This window comes from Tiliqua scincoides, chromosome 1 (assembly GCF_035046505.1).
Source record: "Tiliqua scincoides isolate rTilSci1 chromosome 1, rTilSci1.hap2, whole genome shotgun sequence".
Lineage (NCBI taxonomy): Eukaryota > Metazoa > Chordata > Lepidosauria > Squamata > Scincidae > Tiliqua > Tiliqua scincoides.
Window position 1 is genome coordinate 56079577 of NC_089821.1, and position 17091 is coordinate 56096667.

Here is a 17091-nt window from a genome sequence, read left to right on the forward strand (position 1 = left end):
CCCTCTCTCCAGAAAAAACCAGGAGTTCTGTGAGAAGGTTTAGGGATCTCTGACAGATTGCTTAGCACACTCACTAAAGTATCATTTCCAGGATTCTTTGGCTGAAGCCATGTAGATAAACTGGAATAAAATCAATACAAGCTTGTACGGCGGATATGCCCTGAGAAGTCCCTGAGGTTGACAATGTCTCAGTATTCACCGGTGTAAATTATAGAGTGAAAGCCCTGATCATTGTTCGAACTCATCTTTCAAACCTTTAATGAAAAGATTTCATATATCATGGTGGATTATTATTACAGCTGGAAGCAAAATGCATTTTTTTCCTCAGTGGTGCCTGTATGTCTATATGCACCATCATCCCCACACATAGCAAGAGGCATTGCCATTCTTTGTGAGAATGTAAGAGTGGTTATATTGTAGTAATAATAATTATTAATTACACACTTAAATTGGGGAAACTATTTTAGTTTGTCATTTAAAAAGCATTTTATTCAAAGAATGTTTTTTTAATTTTTCACAAGAACATTTTTGAAAAAAATGGTTTGTCAAACAACCCATGAATCACAAAAGAGTTACAGGCCTAATAGTTATACATTTATTATATTATATTTAGTTATTTGCATACAGATCTTCAATAGATGTCTTTTTATTAATTCAAAAGACTGCGGGCAGTTTTTATTTTCTTGGTTTGAGAAGGCATTCATTGCTAATGGTGAAGCTGAGCATTGTTTATAACCAAGAAGGTTCCGTGAATTTGGTATTTGTTCCATCTTAGACCTTCACTTTTAAGGCATTCTAACAATTTCCAGTCGTTTCTGGACTTCTACTTTGACTGATAAAATATCCCAATCTAGGTATCAGCAACCTTTTTCTCAACTGCCCCTACCACCAAACCATTACTTCTCCGCAGTGCTTCTATTGAATTACCACTTAGACTTGTCCTAACTCCCAGATCTTTTAAATACACTCCAAATGACATGACAAGATCTCTTTTGAAGTAGGAATTGTGCTCCATTCTCTACAATTGTACTATATATTCTTGTTGCAGGACTGATGTTATTTGCTGCAGGTATATATTGTACAACTACAGTACTTGCAGAATTCTGCTTTGCTGTGGCTAGGATTGTGAACCTACCAGGATTAGCCTGGAGCCTCCTGGAATCATCATTGATCTCCAGGTGACGACTGAAAGCAATTCCAGAGATTTTATAAGGGCCTCCCTGCCTTAATGATACTATTTCAAGTTGAGGGGGAAAAAATCTCCAGGAATAGCTTCAGTCAGCGTTGGCAGTCCTATGTGTTGCAGCATCTGGCAACTTTAATGTGTGTTTACAAACATATTTATCATAGAGCACAATCCTGACCCTCACTTGGGCTGACGTAAGTCCCTTGCGCCAGCCTGGGAGTGTCGCAAAAGTGCTGTAAGGCACTTCTGTGCCACTCTGAGGAGAGATCAGGTGGCGCACAGATGTGCCCCGGCCTCCCGGCACTGACAGGGCCCCAGAGGAAAGGTGAGTTGCATTGGCCAAGCTCAACTGATGCAAGGGTCAGTGGGGGCATGGGGATGACAGGGAGGAGGTGGGACGGAGGTGTTTCAGGGCGGGCAGGCAGTGTGAGCAACGGACGTTCCCGGGGCAGGTGGCCGGGGAGTGAGAGGCAGAGCCAGGATACGGCAGTTATGCTGAATCCTTGCCCCATTACCGGGAAGCACGGAGTGGCCCCGGCTAGACCGGGGATCCGAATAGACCTATTGGGGCCACTGCAGCATGACACAGGGTAAGGGGGAAAGTTTCCTCTTGCCTCAGGCTGTGCTGCTTTTGGCCCCAAACTTGAGCTGGATACAGTGCAGGCCCACTGGCCTGCCTGTTTCTAGCGCAAGTTAGGATTGCGCCATAAAATGCCTCGTGGCAACTCAAATCAATCTTATTGTTTTCAATGGGCTTGCAAATAAAGTATCAGTCATGCATCACACGTATGTGCCATGTGATACATACATAGTAAAACATACTGAATAGTGTGTGAGTGAAACGTATTAATAGGGTGCATAGTGAAACATACTGAATTTTAACTTGACTTTGGGATCAGGAGACGCAATGCTTTCTGACCCATATGTTTTTTAGTTTTAAGGTCAGAAGTTTGTTATCTCTTTACAGCAGACTAAAACATGGTCAGAACATAATTCTGCAGTGGATCCTGAACTTGGGGGGACCTGGAACCCAACAGGGATTCAGCCTGTCTGTGTGTGTTTCCCAGCAAAACGGTTGATCAGCCAGCCCAAGAAGAAAACCACTTAAAAACTACAGACCAAAGCAGGTCAAGTGACAATCCCTGATCTCTATCAAAGTTTCCAGCTCAGGCTTTTCACTAGTCTGAAAAACAAGGGGATTCATCTCCTTCCGCTTCTTGTGATGGCTGCAGATTGTCTTCACTTTTCAAAGGAGAAGGCCTTGCTTCACCTATGCCTTATCTTGCCCTGGCAAGACAATTTGTTCCTGCGTCAAGCCAAGACAGCATGTAACATTCTCTTTATCACCATGAATAAGAGACACCCAATTTAGGAGTTGCAGTAATGTAGAAGAGCAGTTAATATGCACTGAGGAGCATGATCAACCGTGGGTCCCTGTCACATCACAAAAGTGTGTTTGAAGATGTGTCTCCCTGCCACATTTCCCATCTTTAATGCAGCAGAAACCCGTGTTCCTCTGGTGTCTCTATGGGAAACACAATTGTCACGTACAAGTGTGAAGAGCTCCGAACATAGTGCTGAAGCTAGGCTTTGTCTCCTTTGCTGAACTTTGAAAAGAGGTAACAAGCATAGCTGTGTGCTAGCAGTCTGCCATTTGCATCTGAAAAGGCTGGCATTTGGGAAATGCCCATCAAGTGAAGGGAGCCCAAGAGGAGCTTTGCAATTGCTGGGAGACCTTATTGCCAGTTACTGTGTAATTAACTAGAAATGACATTGGGAAAGAATAGACAATTACCATCTTATCTAACTCGACACTTCCCTTCCACTCTCTGCTAGTGTTGTTAAACAGAGCCTTTGTTTGTTTCAAGCTGCTCTATCCCAGTTTATAGTAAGTAAACAATGACAACAATGCCTAGCACTTTTTGAAGTGCCTGTACCATGAAATACTGTCCAAGCATCACTTTACACTTAAAGCCATATCTCAAGCCTCGTAGAGTCACACCAACTCACTTCCCCTTGTACATGTTACATTTTTACACAACACAATAATCTTGTTTATACTCTTCACATCAGGACCATCTCTTATATAATCCCATTGAAGGAGGTGCCTATTAACATTTATCTGGTTCCAATGACTCCAGATACAAATGAAGTAAAGGATTCGAGTCTATAGGATAACTCTAGTCTTCAGGATTGTACTTTAGTGCAGTGGTTCTCAAACCTTTTACCACCGGGACCGACTTTTTAGAATGACAGTCTTTTGGGACCCACTGGAAGTGATGTCATTAACCTAACACCCCCATATGACAAAATCAAATTAAATTAAGGGTACAATCCTAACCCTTATGTCAGTGCTTTCCAGCACTGGCATAGCGGTGCCAATGGGACATGTGCTGCATCCTGCAGTTGGGTGTCACTCTCTGAGGCCTCCTCAAAGTAAGGGAAAGTTTGTTCCCTTACCTCAGAGTTGCATTACCCTTATGTCAGTGCTTGAAAGCACTGACATAAGGGGTTAGGATTGCACCCTAAGTAAGTAAATTAAAGCTTTACAATAAGTAAAAAATTACATACATTGATTTTAAATACATTTTAAAGCCCCCTAACCCTCCCAAGCAGTTGCTGATCTATTTTAAAAAAAATTTACCAAACATCCCAAAGGCTGCAATCCTATCCACACTTACCCAGGAGTATGCTCCATTGACTAGCATTGTTAAAAGCATACTTGGCATCCTTCAGTCTCGGAAGACTATGGTGTCACGCTCTGAATGGTGGTTCTGGAACAGAGTGTCCTCTCCAGTGCGCAAAGCCTGGGTAAAGTAGGTATGGAGGATAGGCTGTTACCCATGCAGCAAATCCCCCCTCTCCACATCGCTGAAATTGTCCAATGGAAAGGCAGAGGCCAATACGGTTGGTTCCAGCGGCGTCGCAGGAGTTGCCAGAACATGACTGTGTTCAGCCATGAACTGCCTCAGGGACTCCGGCTCCGGATTTTGCCTCGAGGTTGACTCCTGAAGCCTTTTCCATAACTGGATGTAGCCACAAGGCAGTGGAGGTTTGGGATCAGAGTTTTCCTTCTCTCAGATGAGCTGCCTTCCCAGGCTGACGAGTCCCATCTACCCGGTGGCTGTTTAGTCGCCTCTTACGACAAGTACAGCCAAACCGAGGGCCTATTCTTATCCCCAGCCCCCAGGGGAAAGCATAGAAGCCTGTTAAAAGTACAGATCTGTAACATTTCCCCAAATGCAGTCACATACCATGGTTGCAGCAAGTCTAATATATTAAAAATAAAATACACATTGAAATGAATGGAGACCCAACTGAAATTGGCTTGTGATCCACCTAGTGGGTCCCGACACACAGTTTGAGAAGCTCTGCTTTAGTGATTAGTTGTCCAAATCATTGCACAGATCTTTTAGTAGATTTGGTTGAGCTTCGTTTTACACTCAAATGACAGACGCTGAAAGCATTTACAAAAGGTCCAAGCATCAGTAATGAAAACAGCCCTAAATATGGACAAATTCCTCAAGGTGAGTGTTTATTATCCAGTCTCTTCTGCTGTTTTATTGGAAACTGGATATTTGCAGTTTGGTCACTGTCAGAGAATTGTTTTTAAAAATGTTTAACACTGTGCTACTTTTAGCCATTCAGCTAAATTCCTGAAGTTCATATGGAAAATCTGCATATTTCTTGAGAAATATGTGTTTATTATATTTCATACATTACTGTACATCTGTTTGTGTCTTACAAAAAATGGTGCCATCCTGTTCTTTAAAAAGTTATTTTAGATGTGAATAAGCTGAAGAAGTTCCATGAAAAGAGCTATGTAGACTGTTGCTTTACAAAAGGTTATTATGCCAGGGGCGGAGCTAACTTTCAGCGAAGTTGCAGTGAACTTTGGGGGTTCCCAAAGAGACTGCGAAATAGATATGTTTTCATGTGCCTAAACAACTAAGGCACGCTTCGGTGCCAGGAAGACGGTACGAAGAGCTGAGAGCTTGAAGGGGGGGGTCCTTAGAAACAGGCAAGTTCAAGGATTTCTCTCTGTTTTGCTCTGTGCTGAAGCATATCTATCCCGGGTGACATCTTTGAGAAGCTCGGAGAGCTGAAAACCCGTCCTCCCACGGCCTAGATACAACAACATTGCAGGGAAAAAAGCTATTAAGAGTGAGTGAACTTGGCTTGTTAAAAAGTTTTACTGAGAACTGTAAGTAAGAAGTCTGGAGGAGGAGGAGATAATTCAAGATTATTCCCGCTGGCCATTAGCCACCCAGGGGGGGAATAGGTGAATTGGTATTTCCCCTGCTGGAGTAAGTACAAGATTATATATATATATATTTAATGGTATGTACCGAAGAGAAATAAATAAGTAATCTTCAACAAAGGAAATAAAGTCTACCTTCATTTTCCCAGTAAAAAGCCTTTATTTAAGCCTGGACACTGTTGGTTTCGGTTTCGGTTTCTCAGCAAGAGGCTTGAATTTTTTTTTTTTCTTTTGGTCATTTAAAGGCATACTAACCTAATTTGACTGTGGATTTGATTGACTTTTTGGATATAAAAATTTGGAAAGTAGCCCTGGATACAAAATTAGAAAGTAGCCCTGCAGGAAGTGGCTTGAGTTGGTGTTGATAAAAATGGCTTTTGAAAATCTAAAAGATGATCATGAAAGCCAGGCCTTGTTGGTGGACTTTCTGATGGATTTTAGAAGAGAAATGGAGCAACAAGTCAGAGAACTCTCTGAACAAATTGGGCAAATAAGCTCCTCCCTTGTAAACTTCGCGGGAACAGATTATAAACAATAGAGAAGAAAAAAGAATGGGTCAGATGTCAGGTGAAGTTAAAGAAGTGGAGTATTTTGAAATGGGACACGAGATGGAAGAAGCAATTGTTATAATAACTGGGAATCTTAAGGAAGAAAAAAGAGGAAATGTTCAGAGAGCAAGCTGTCTCAAGAAGAGGAAGAATTTATGGACTGAATTCAAGAATAACAGAATGAAAAAGAAGAAAGAAAAACAGAGGGGGGGACTTAAGAAGAAAAAGAAGTGGAAGAACCAGTAGGAGGATTATGCCACACTAAATCCACCAGTCCTTCAGGTGCCGCAGAGACTTTCAACCCAATCCTATCCGGGCTGCTGCCCTGCAATACAGCGGCACCACAACAACCGCCGCTTATCCTGTGGGGGCTGGGGAAGCGGCTAGAGATCTCCTCAGGGTAAGGGAACTTTGGTTCCCTCACCCTTTGTTGGGTCCCAGCAGCCCCTATGGGTCTACTTGGATCTGTGTCAGCTCAATCACTGGTGCAGAACTCAGGAGACGAGAGCTGGGCTCTGAAGCCTGGGGGGGGGATAGGATTCAATGGCAGCCGAGGCTGCTGTCCCTGCCCCCTCCAAGGCTTAACCCTACTCTTCTCTGCCTCCCCCCACCTAGTTCCACCCTTCCTCATCTTTCCACCACCCTCCCCCCCCAACCCAGGAATAACTCCCCACTGCTCAGTGGGAAGCATAATGCTCCCAGGTCCAGGTGGGCCAACACAGAGGCCAGGTGCCAACTAGCACTGGCTTCCTGGCTGATGCCTTCCCTCTCCTGGCCACTGCAACATGCCTTCTAGCACATTTGCAACAGCCATTGTGAGGGCAGCGTGTGGTCCATTGGTGCTGCCTGGCATTAGGATTGAGCTGTTCTGTATTCTAGAAGGAGCTGGGAGGAGGGAGTTTATAAAATGCGATGTTGGAAGCCTAAGAAGGACTAGTGTCTTCATGAGTTGGACATACAAAGTGAAAATCCATACAACTGTATGTATAGTCTGTCCAGAGAGAAGGAAGAAGCCTCCTGTACAGTGTCAGTGCTTTAGGTCTGCAGTATCCTCTTCCATGAAACAAGCTCCTCTCAGTTTCACTGTCTGATCGTTCAACCCATAATTTGGGTCTGTCACTTCTTGTGGCATATGGCTGATGGACAGTTTAGCAGGCTCAGTAAGGCAGAGGGCTGGTTACAGTGTCCATCTGGCGTTTGTTTGGAATTGGTGCAACATCAGGGGGCTGTGCAGGCCTAGCGTGCCAAACTGATTTATCACATAGCTAGCCTGGGATTGGAAAACAAGAGGGAGAGAACTGGCCCCTCTCCTCTAGAATTGACTGTGAGCTAACTAAAGAATGCTCAATGTGCGGACGTGTCGGTAATACACAAATCAGATAAACTGAAATAAAGTTGCATGTTGCTAGTATTTGAGAATAGGAGTTGCTGCCTTAATCCACATACACTGTTACCCTCCACATGCCTGATCTTGTTTGATCTCAGAAGCTAAGCAGGGTCAGGCCTGGTTAGTACTTGGATGGGAGACCGCTTGGGAATACCGGGTGCTGTAGGCTTATGCCATAGTCCAGGGGTGTCCAAACATTTTGGCAGGAGGGCCACATCATCTCTCTGACACTGTATTGGGGGCCGGGGAAAAAGAATTAATTTACATTTAAAATTTGAATAAATTTACATAAATGAATATATTAGAGATGAAACTTATATGAATGAATGACGGTCTTGCAGTAGCTCAAGGCGTTGCACAAAGCAAGGCTGGCCTTTCCTTTGCTGCCAATGCTGCATCACAGAGGTGAATCAGCAAGTAGTGGAGGGAGCCCTCATCCCACAGTTCACACAAGAGGTTGAACAGTCGCCCTCAAACTGAGAGGCGTTGCGTCAGGCCAGCATGGGCTCCAGGAAATCTCCGGAGGGCCAGATGCTCATTGGAGACTGGGGGCTCCCTGGAGGCCGGATTGGAAGTCCCCGAGGGCCGCAAGTGGCCCCCGGGCTGGGGTTTGGGCACCCCTGCCATAGTCTTTCGAGACTGAAGGTTGCCAACCAACCAGTGGCCTGCTCACTGCACAGCACCACCAGCCCCATTTGGGCAGTCCCAGGCAGACCCCTACAACACCAGGTTCCCTGAAGTTCCTGGCAGGCTCCCATAGAACCCTGGTTCAGTCACAACCTGAACACAGAACTTCATACCTTTCCCAATATAACTTGAGCTAGTTGAATAAGATAAGGCAAAGTTATACCACTGCAACCAAAGTTTTAACCTTGATAATTTGTATAATATCTTTCTCATCCAATCAGAAACCAGTGAGCCTTCCCCCATTTTATTTTTGCATAGATGACTTCTTGCTATAATTTCTTTTAAACTAGTGCTCAGGTGTCTGCATTAATTTGCTCATTTTTGGAGAATCTTTTCTTAGATAAGAGCTGATTTGCAGCTGGATGCGTGAACAACCTCCACCGGAAAGCCGTTGTGTTTTTTAAGCAATGTCTGCAGTGTTTGAGCTGTAATGGCTCGTTTGTACATACATGTCAGCAGCATGTCACACTGCCATCAAGTGATGAACCTGCATGTCTGAATCAGCCGTAAGATATAAGAAGTCACCTCCTTTCCAACGTCCCCTCTGTGGCCTCTGTGATCAGATGTACAAACGGTTGACAGGTTTTTTTAAACACCTACTTATGCAGATTACATGCAGTCAGCAGCACCTAAATCGGGTCACAGTTCCTCCATGTGCAGAACTAACATGGCAAGAATCTGTGACTGGCCTATATGTTGCATAAGCATGCTAATTCTGCATCAGCATCCCAATCTAAATGTGATATCAGCTGCATGAAACCCTATGTAGCTACATTGTTTTTACATGCCCCAGTGGCATTCCTGGAGAGGGGGCAAAATACTACGTTTTTTTAGGAGCAGCAATGCCCGTGTAAAGTGCCCTTCCCCCTTGCCTTCAGAGCCAGTTATGGCTGCGAAAGCAAAGGCTTTTGTAGACACAATTGGCTCTGAAGGCAAGGGGGAGAGGTGCTTTACACAGGCATCACTGCTCCTGAAAAAAACCTAGTGTTTTGCCCACTCTCTAGGAAAGCCACTGACATGCCCAGCGTCATGTTTAAACCAGGCCTGATAGAAACAGTTCTCTCTTAAACATGTCCACCTAGTGCAAGAATTGCCGTGGGCCAGTCACTATTTCTCAAACTAATCTCACTCACTGGGATCTTGTGAGGATAAAAGAAGGGGAACCTCTCCATGTATGCTTCCTGGAACTCTTTTAGGAAAGGGAAAGATAAAAAAAATAGGATTAATAAAGATTGTATTGTGTAGAGCAGGGATGTCAAACTCGTTTCATGCAGAGGGCTGAAGTTAGCATTCATGCTGCCTGCTAAGGACCAGAAGTGACATCATTAAGCAGATGATGGCCAGAAACAAGCACTTTGTTCTCACATAGAAATTCATTAGCTGCAAATGACAGACAGAAAATGTGCAAATCTTGTTCATATTTTCAAGATGAGAGACCCCAAATATCAAGCTGGGACAGCCCAATTATAACGGAGGCTGGATAAATTGCTACAAGCATTTGGTCCACGGGCCTTAAGTTTGACACCCCTGGTGTAGAACTTGGATTTGAGACCACAGAACTCATTGCACGCACAGGCCAATACAAACACACCTGTGGAACCCTAAACCTGATTTACATGTTTCTCTTCTCTAAACACCAGAAATTATCTCAAATGCACAAAAGGACATTGGATGGGACGATGCTAACATAATGTGCATTTTCAATTTGAGAAGAATTCAAGGCTCTGTTTTCGTATCTTGGCAGTGCACGATGAAACTTGTGCATGTGGGGAGCAAGAAAGAATTGAACCTAGATATAACCCAAAATAATTGATAGGCATGGCTAGCACCAGAACTCAAAAACTGAGTTCTGAAGACTATGGAGGTCTGAATGTTAGCTGAACCCTAGCTATGGTGCTGCTGCTTCTGATTATGATGATGATTAGAGATCCCTAACGCACCATCTTAAACACTCAGGAGACCAGCGTGAAGGGTGGACTTATGGTCACAGTTGTGAGTTAGCATGCATTGATGCTAGGAGAAAGAAAAATATCTTACTCAGGGGGACTCTAAGGTTTCTTGTCAAGAGGGTCCTGCAGGACTTTTGCCCAGGTCCACACAAACACCTAGCAGTGCTGTTGAGTTTTATTCCTCTCTTTGTTGGTGTTTGTTCGTTTCTGCTCCTCTTGCTCTCCGCCTGTGGGAGACTATAAATGGGACAATGGTGGTGGCAACTCTGTTAAAAATGGTTGAGAAAGAACTGGCTACATTGCTGACAGCAGACCTAGATGGCTTTCAGATACCTTCCAGTTCCATGGATTGGAGCAGGGATGTCAAGCTCATTTCATATAATGGGCTGAACAGCATTCATGATGCCTGCTGAGGGCCGGAGGTGATGTCATTAAGCAGGAAGTGATGTCATTAAAATAGATCATGACCAGAAATAAGCACCTTTTTCTCACTAAAGAATTTGCTAGCTGCAAGTGACAGAATTCACAAATTTTGATCGTATTTTCAAGATATGGGGAAGCAAAATTATCATGTGGATTGCCCTTTCAGCAGTGCAATCAGCATAGCTCAGTAGCTGAAGCCTGAGGGCCAGATAACGGGCTTCCAGGGGCCACATCCAGCCTGTGGGCTTTGTTGACACCTCTGGATTAAAGTTTATTGATGAAATCCTTGCTCATTGCAGGGCACTTTCTGTTGAGCTTTGTATTTTAGTAAAATTGGACAGGGTATTTTTTTTTTTTATCTCAGCTGGTCTTGCATTGGTCCCCTTGCCACCTCCTACTTCTACTCGGTTTTCTGAGTCTAGTGCCTTATATTTCTAAGAGCACTGGAACTGTGCTTGCAGCTGTTACATTTGAAGTTATGCATCCTGAACCAGCCATGAGTTAGATGTTTCAAAATGAATTATGTGCCATATAGCAGCTTCTTGTGCCCTATGCTGAGGAAAGGGCTTTCTCACTTTAGAGTCTAACAGTGCAATCCTATACATGTTTACACAGAGAACTAAGGGCGTAATCCTAACCCCTTACGTCAGCACTGACATAAGGGCAATGCAGCTCCGAGGTACTTTGAGGAGGTCTCTATGACTGACACCCAACTGCACGATGCAGCACACGTCCCATTGGCACCACTATACCAATGCTGGTAAGCAATGCTGGTAAGATTGGTAATGTTATACCAATCTGCAAGAGGGATCTGAAGGCCTTAGGAGTGGACCTCAACAAGCGGGAAACCCTGGCCTCTGAGCGGCCCGCTTGGAGGCAGGCTGTGCAGCATGGCCTTTCCCAGTTTGAAGAGACACTTGGCCAACAGTCTGAGGCTAAGAGGCAAAGAAGGAAGGCCCATAGCCAGGGAGACAGACCAGGGACAGACTGCACTTGCTCCCAGTGTGGAAGGGATTGTCACTCCCGAATCGGCCTTTTCAGCCACACTAGATGCTGTTCCAGAACCACCTTTCAGAGCGTGATACCATAGTCTTTCAAGACTGAAGGTTGCCAACTATAAACCAATGCTGGAAAGCACTGTCATAAGGGGTTAGTATTGTGCCCTAAGTCCCATTCTGTTCAATGGTGCTTACTCCCAGGAAAGTGTGCATAGGACTGTAGCCTTACAGCCCAATCCTATCCCCCACCACTTTATAACAGGCAGACATGCCAACAGAGTACGCATTACATTCTATGGCTGGGGGGGACGCATTGGGCAGTCAGCAAGAGGAAAGTATTTTTTAATTGTCTAAGGTCTATGGGACCTCTCAGACCTGTAACAGCCATTTTGCTGGTGCAAGACGAAGGAGAGCCAGGGCCATGTCGGGTTGCAAAATAGGGAATACAATCTGGTGAAAGTCGTTGCTGACAGATCCACCCCCTTCTGTGTTCAACATGCTCCCAGTTCCTCCCCATCCCTTCCCAGCTACTCCCCTGTCCTCCCCCTCCCCACCAGTGATCTGCCCCCATGCCAGTGTACCTGCCCTGGCACTTTCTGGAGTCTGCAGTTGCAGCTGCCTTATGGCAGCAGCGCGATCTTCATGCCATTACAGACCCTATTATACAATTCCTATTACAGTCGGATTCCAGTCTCACTGTTATAAAAGCCCCATAGTATTAGGCCCCAAGTGAAACACTGACTACATCCCAGAGAAAGTTGGATATGCCAACATGCTAGTGAAATCAATGAGATTTAGGACACAATCCTAACCAACTTTCCAGCACCAAGGTAAGGGCAATGCAGCTCCAAGGTAAGGGAACAAACATTCTCTCACCTTGAAGAGGCCTCCAAACTGCCCCCACCACCACAGGATGCAGTGCATGGCACAGCTGTGTCAGTGCTGGAAAGTTGGTTAGGATTTGGGCCTTAAGCACACAGACTTCAATGTGATTTTGATGTATTTTATTTTTTCTGGACTACACCCAAGTGTTAAAATTCATGGATATCAAACAAGATGAAAAACCCATCTTAGAAAAGTATCTGAGGTCGCAATCCAAATCCACTTTCCAGCACCGACATAAGGGCAATGCATCTCTGAGGTAAAGGAACAAACATTCTCTTACTTTGAGGAGGCCTCCAAGAGTGCAACCCAACTGCAGGATGCACCATACATCCCATTGACACAGTTATGCCAGTGCTGGAAAGTGGGTTAGGATTTGGGCCTACGTCAGATATCCGTCCAATGCTCAGCTGAAGTCTGCTTGAGAATTCCCACTGCAGCTGATCACTGATCCCCAAGGCAACATTGTACAGGATAAACAGACTGGAGAAGGGAGACAATCTTTCTTTACACTGAGAGGGGCAAAAGTCTATCTATGGGGGAAAAAATGCACTACTGTCAATAGGAAAGAAAATCTGGACTAAGAATGAAGAGAGAAAAATCTCAACGTTATACAAAGTTAATTATCCAGGTCTGCAATCCTCCAGTGCACCTATCACAGCTTCCCTCCTGAGTCAAACAAAACCCACAGGATGATCTAGACTGTGGAGAAGGAGTTAATTATTCCCTTCCCCCTGCAGCAGTCCTGCTCCATAGTGGGGAGGGGACAGGACTGCTATTTAAACAAAATAAGGACAGGCAAGGGCAAAAAACAGATTCAAGTCAGGTCTGCTTTGGCCTTCCCGCCTTCACTGAGGCTACTTGAGAATGTGGGCTTTAAGGATTACATCTATTAAGAGGATAACAGCCCTTCCATTTCATAGCTTAAGTACTAGGGTCACTTGTGAGAATACAAGGGAAAGTTGTGGATATATATTTCCCAGGAACAATAACATCAGATCTCCATCCTGCAGAAACTTTTGTGGTTACAACTTGGCTTCAGTTATATTTGCCTGCACAATTTCCATGCAGAGTGTTATTTCTTGTGATTCGCCCAGGTGTAAATGCTATCTGCTGTTCGACTTCTGCAGTTATTTTATAACCTTTACCCTCCTTCTATTTAGTCAATAATCAGGACTGATCAATATTATACAGAGCTAGATGGACCGCATAGATTCTAGTGTGAATCTTGGACAATGAAAACCTTGGTTGGAAGGCGAAAACAATTTCTTCCATCATCATGGCTTAAAACACCCCTGAATCACATGACGGAGCTGATCTCCACTGGAGTAAAGAGCCTTCACACATGCTCCTACAGAAGTGTGAAAGTGGGCATGTGCTGTGGCACACTGAGTGGCCACAGAATGCACCTAAGAGGCTTCCTCCCCGCTGAGATTAGAGCTACCACTTGGAAAAATTTTAAGCAGAGACCACACAGCATGTGGCCAACTCTGCCTTCTACTTAGGCATGATCCGTCCTTTGGCTATGTTGTTGAGGGGAGGAGGCAAAGTCACTTCATGATAGAAGTTTTTTTCATCTTCCAACCAAGGAGATGAAAGCACCAGCATCTTTCACTGCAGGAGAGAAGCAAGTGGGCAAAGGGAGGGGGTGTCTTCAGCAATCTGCTACCTGAAAGGACAGCCTTCTGGATGAGACAGCCCAGTAGTTACCACTGCATCTGCATTCATTAATAGCACCAACCCCACCAATCATTGGGGAAGCATGCAGTCAGTCTTGGTGTACGGCCACATAGCTGGGGCTTCTGAACCCATCCTCAGTTTGAAACCATTGTGAAACTTTTCAGCATTGCACAGAGGTGCACAAACTCATACAAAGAGCTACACTTTTTCCAGGAAATGTCTCCTGTAGTGGCCCAATCGGAGTGCCCAACTTGTGGATAATATTATTGCATCATCCCTACAGTCTAGAATTTTCAACCTTTTCCGTCTCACGGCACGCTGACAAGGCACTAAAATTGTCAAGGCACACCATCAGTTTTTTTACAATTGACAAGGCACACCGCACAGCTGGTGAGGGGCTCACATCCCCTAATGGCCCAACTAATAAATGACCCTCCCCCAAACTCCATGGAACACCTATGGGCCAGTCACAGCACACCAGTGTGCCCCTGCACACTGGTTGAACATCACTAGTGTAAACCTCTTAAAATAAAGATAACACAGGCCAACACACATTTTGCTTCCTTAAACATTACAACAATTGCTAGGTACATTTGGGGTGCCGATTCCAAAGATGGCATCCGTTTTGCCCTATCACGTCTAGTTTTGGAGACACGGCATAGCCTCTTTAGTGAATGGTTCAAGCAGCTTCCTCATGAGGAAGCCGTGGTGTAGGCTTCCTCATGAGGAAGCTGCTTGAACCATTCACTAAAGAGGCTATACCTTGTCTCCAAAACTAGATGTGATAGGGCAAAACGGATGCCATCTGGAATCGGCACCCCAAATTCATATCAAACCACCATAAAGTTTGGGGAAAACTTTTCTGACCCTCAGTTTTGCAGGCCTGTGTAATTAGTTAGACATATCCTAAATATCACCCTACAAACACCCTACAAGGGGAACGATGAGCCCCCCCCCCCCGTCCCCTTTTCATTGATGGGACTTTTGGATGAACTGGGCAGGCATCCTTTAAATATTTAAAAGAAACTAAACATTCTGGGGGGGGGGGGATCCATTTTTCATGACCCAGGAGGGCACTCCAAATTCCAGCAGGCAGATCCCCTTCCGGATCCAGGCTGGTCATTCCTGCGAGTGTCACTTTAAGGGCTTTCGCCCTCTTCACTGATGCTCTCCCCTGGGTTTCGATCGCAGCCCGCTGACCGAGCACCCCGGCTTCGGAAGCCTGCCTCCTCCAGCGAGACAGATGCTCACAACCAACCCCAAGGCTCCAGAGGGCTCCGGTCAAGCGCTCGGGGACAGTCCTCCTGGAAGAGCCACCCCAATCTAGCCACTCGCTCCCACCCCCCAAATTCCCAGCCTCCCTCCCGGAATGAAGGCGATCGGGTGGCTGCCCGCGGATGGGCCGGAGCCGCCTTGGCTAGACCCAGGCGATCGCCCGCTCAGCCTCCCCACGAAGCCTCGCTGGGCAAGGGAGCCCCGGGCAGGAGGACGGACCCATTCCCATCCGCGCCGGAGGACAAAGAAAGCTTCCTGGCCCGCCCGCCCGCCCGCAGGTAGAGCCTTACCTGATGAGGTTCTGCAAGCCCTGTTTGCTGGAGTTCCGCCTCAAGATCGCGCTGGTCATGGTGGGCACCAAGGATGAAGCCGGGCCAGCAGGCTCCCAACTCGCGCCTGCTGCCAAGCCCCTCGGTGCTCGTCTCCCCTTCTCCCTCCCGAACGAATAATCTGGTTACTTAGTGCAGGCTCTCTCTCTCTCTCTCTCAGGAAGTTCTGCAGCTGGTTTCCTTTTGTTTCCCTAAGCCCCCTATCCCACTCCCACCCCTACCCCCCTTGTCTCTTCCACCTCAGCGTCCTCCTTCCCAGCCTAGTGGAAATGTCAGGGAAGAAATTTTTTTCCAGAGAGTGAGCAAGCAAGGGTCCCTCCCTGCTCCCATCTGATTGCGAATGGGCTCAGGGTGCCCAGGAGATTCCCCCTTTCTTAGGATTTCCATCTGTTTCCCCTCCCACTACTCTCACCTCCTCTTCCCATTTGCCTTTCATTCCCTTTCTCATCCATTTCACATTCAGGGCTGGATTTCCCCATTACAGAAGAGGAACAAAAAGTTTGTCAGTGAAGAATAGTAAGGCACTGACTGTCACCAAGCAAGTAGCCGAAGATGATTTCATGCTACTGTTAAGGTACCACTCTGGTGAAATCTCATCTTGCTGTACTGAACATCAATGGAACGGTGGGTGGCCAAATTTACATTCAACCAAGAATGATCCAGCAGAATCCAATCTCCCCCATCCTTGAAATCCAAACTGCTTGTCAGTTTTACTCAATTTCTATGTGGAAGGCACCTCCATGTAGCAAGACTCTCTGTGTGTGTGTGTGTGTGGGATGACATATGGGGTCGCGCTGAATATCCACGCAGTGTACACGTGCTAAGAAGCCATTACAGTATTTAGCATGGTTAACCAGTGCACACAATCAAAACTCCCAACAGTCAGTGGGCAACTATGACAAACTACAGGCAAGTTGCCTTCATTTATAAGACAGGACAATTTGCAAGGAGTTGTTGATCTCCCCCCCCCCCCCCCACACCACTGTGGCAGCAAGCAGAGATTGCTGTTCCTCTTCTCTCTTTCTCCCACCCAGGGCTGGCGCTCCATGGGACGCAACATCCTGCACTTTGAAGTTTGTATCCATTGAACCTCACACAACTAGTACATGTAAATATAAAATGGACAACCAAACACTTCTGAAACTTTTCACGCTGCAGATCAGTCAAGGGCTTGTTCATGGGTTGGTGCAGGTTGCTGCATCATATCTGGTACTCGATTATTTCCTAATCATGATGAACCCATGAAGCATCTCAACGCACAGGTGAGGGTTGTTGCATTCATGTCCTGCTTCTAGGAAGGCAACTGTTTGCCATTGTTGGAAGCAGTGCTCTTTCTCAATGCTGAGAAACTTTATAGGGGAAGGTGTTCCTCTGAATGGAAGAAAACTGATCATTTCCCATGTTCTTCACTGTCAAAAGCAGTGTTTCCAAAACTATTTTGACCATGACCCTAAACACAGTTTTTCTCTCCGTCTGGTGATCCATG

The 17091-nt window shown here is 45.7% G+C and overlaps 1 protein-coding gene across 3 annotated transcripts in view; it reads right to left on the bottom strand.

Moving 5' to 3' along the window:
• Positions 1-17091, bottom strand: part of LSP1 (lymphocyte specific protein 1) — a 95763-nt gene that overhangs the window by 49560 nt on the left and 29112 nt on the right. The window contains exon 1 of one of the 3 annotated variants that reach the window (XM_066630512.1): positions 15567-15797. The exons of the other annotated variants lie outside the window; for them this stretch is intronic. Coding sequence (XP_066486609.1) covers positions 15567-15625 — 59 coding nt within the window. The 5' untranslated portion in view covers positions 15626-15797. Of the gene's footprint in view, positions 1-15566; positions 15798-17091 lie in introns of those variants that run through there. 3 annotated transcript variants of the gene reach the window in all.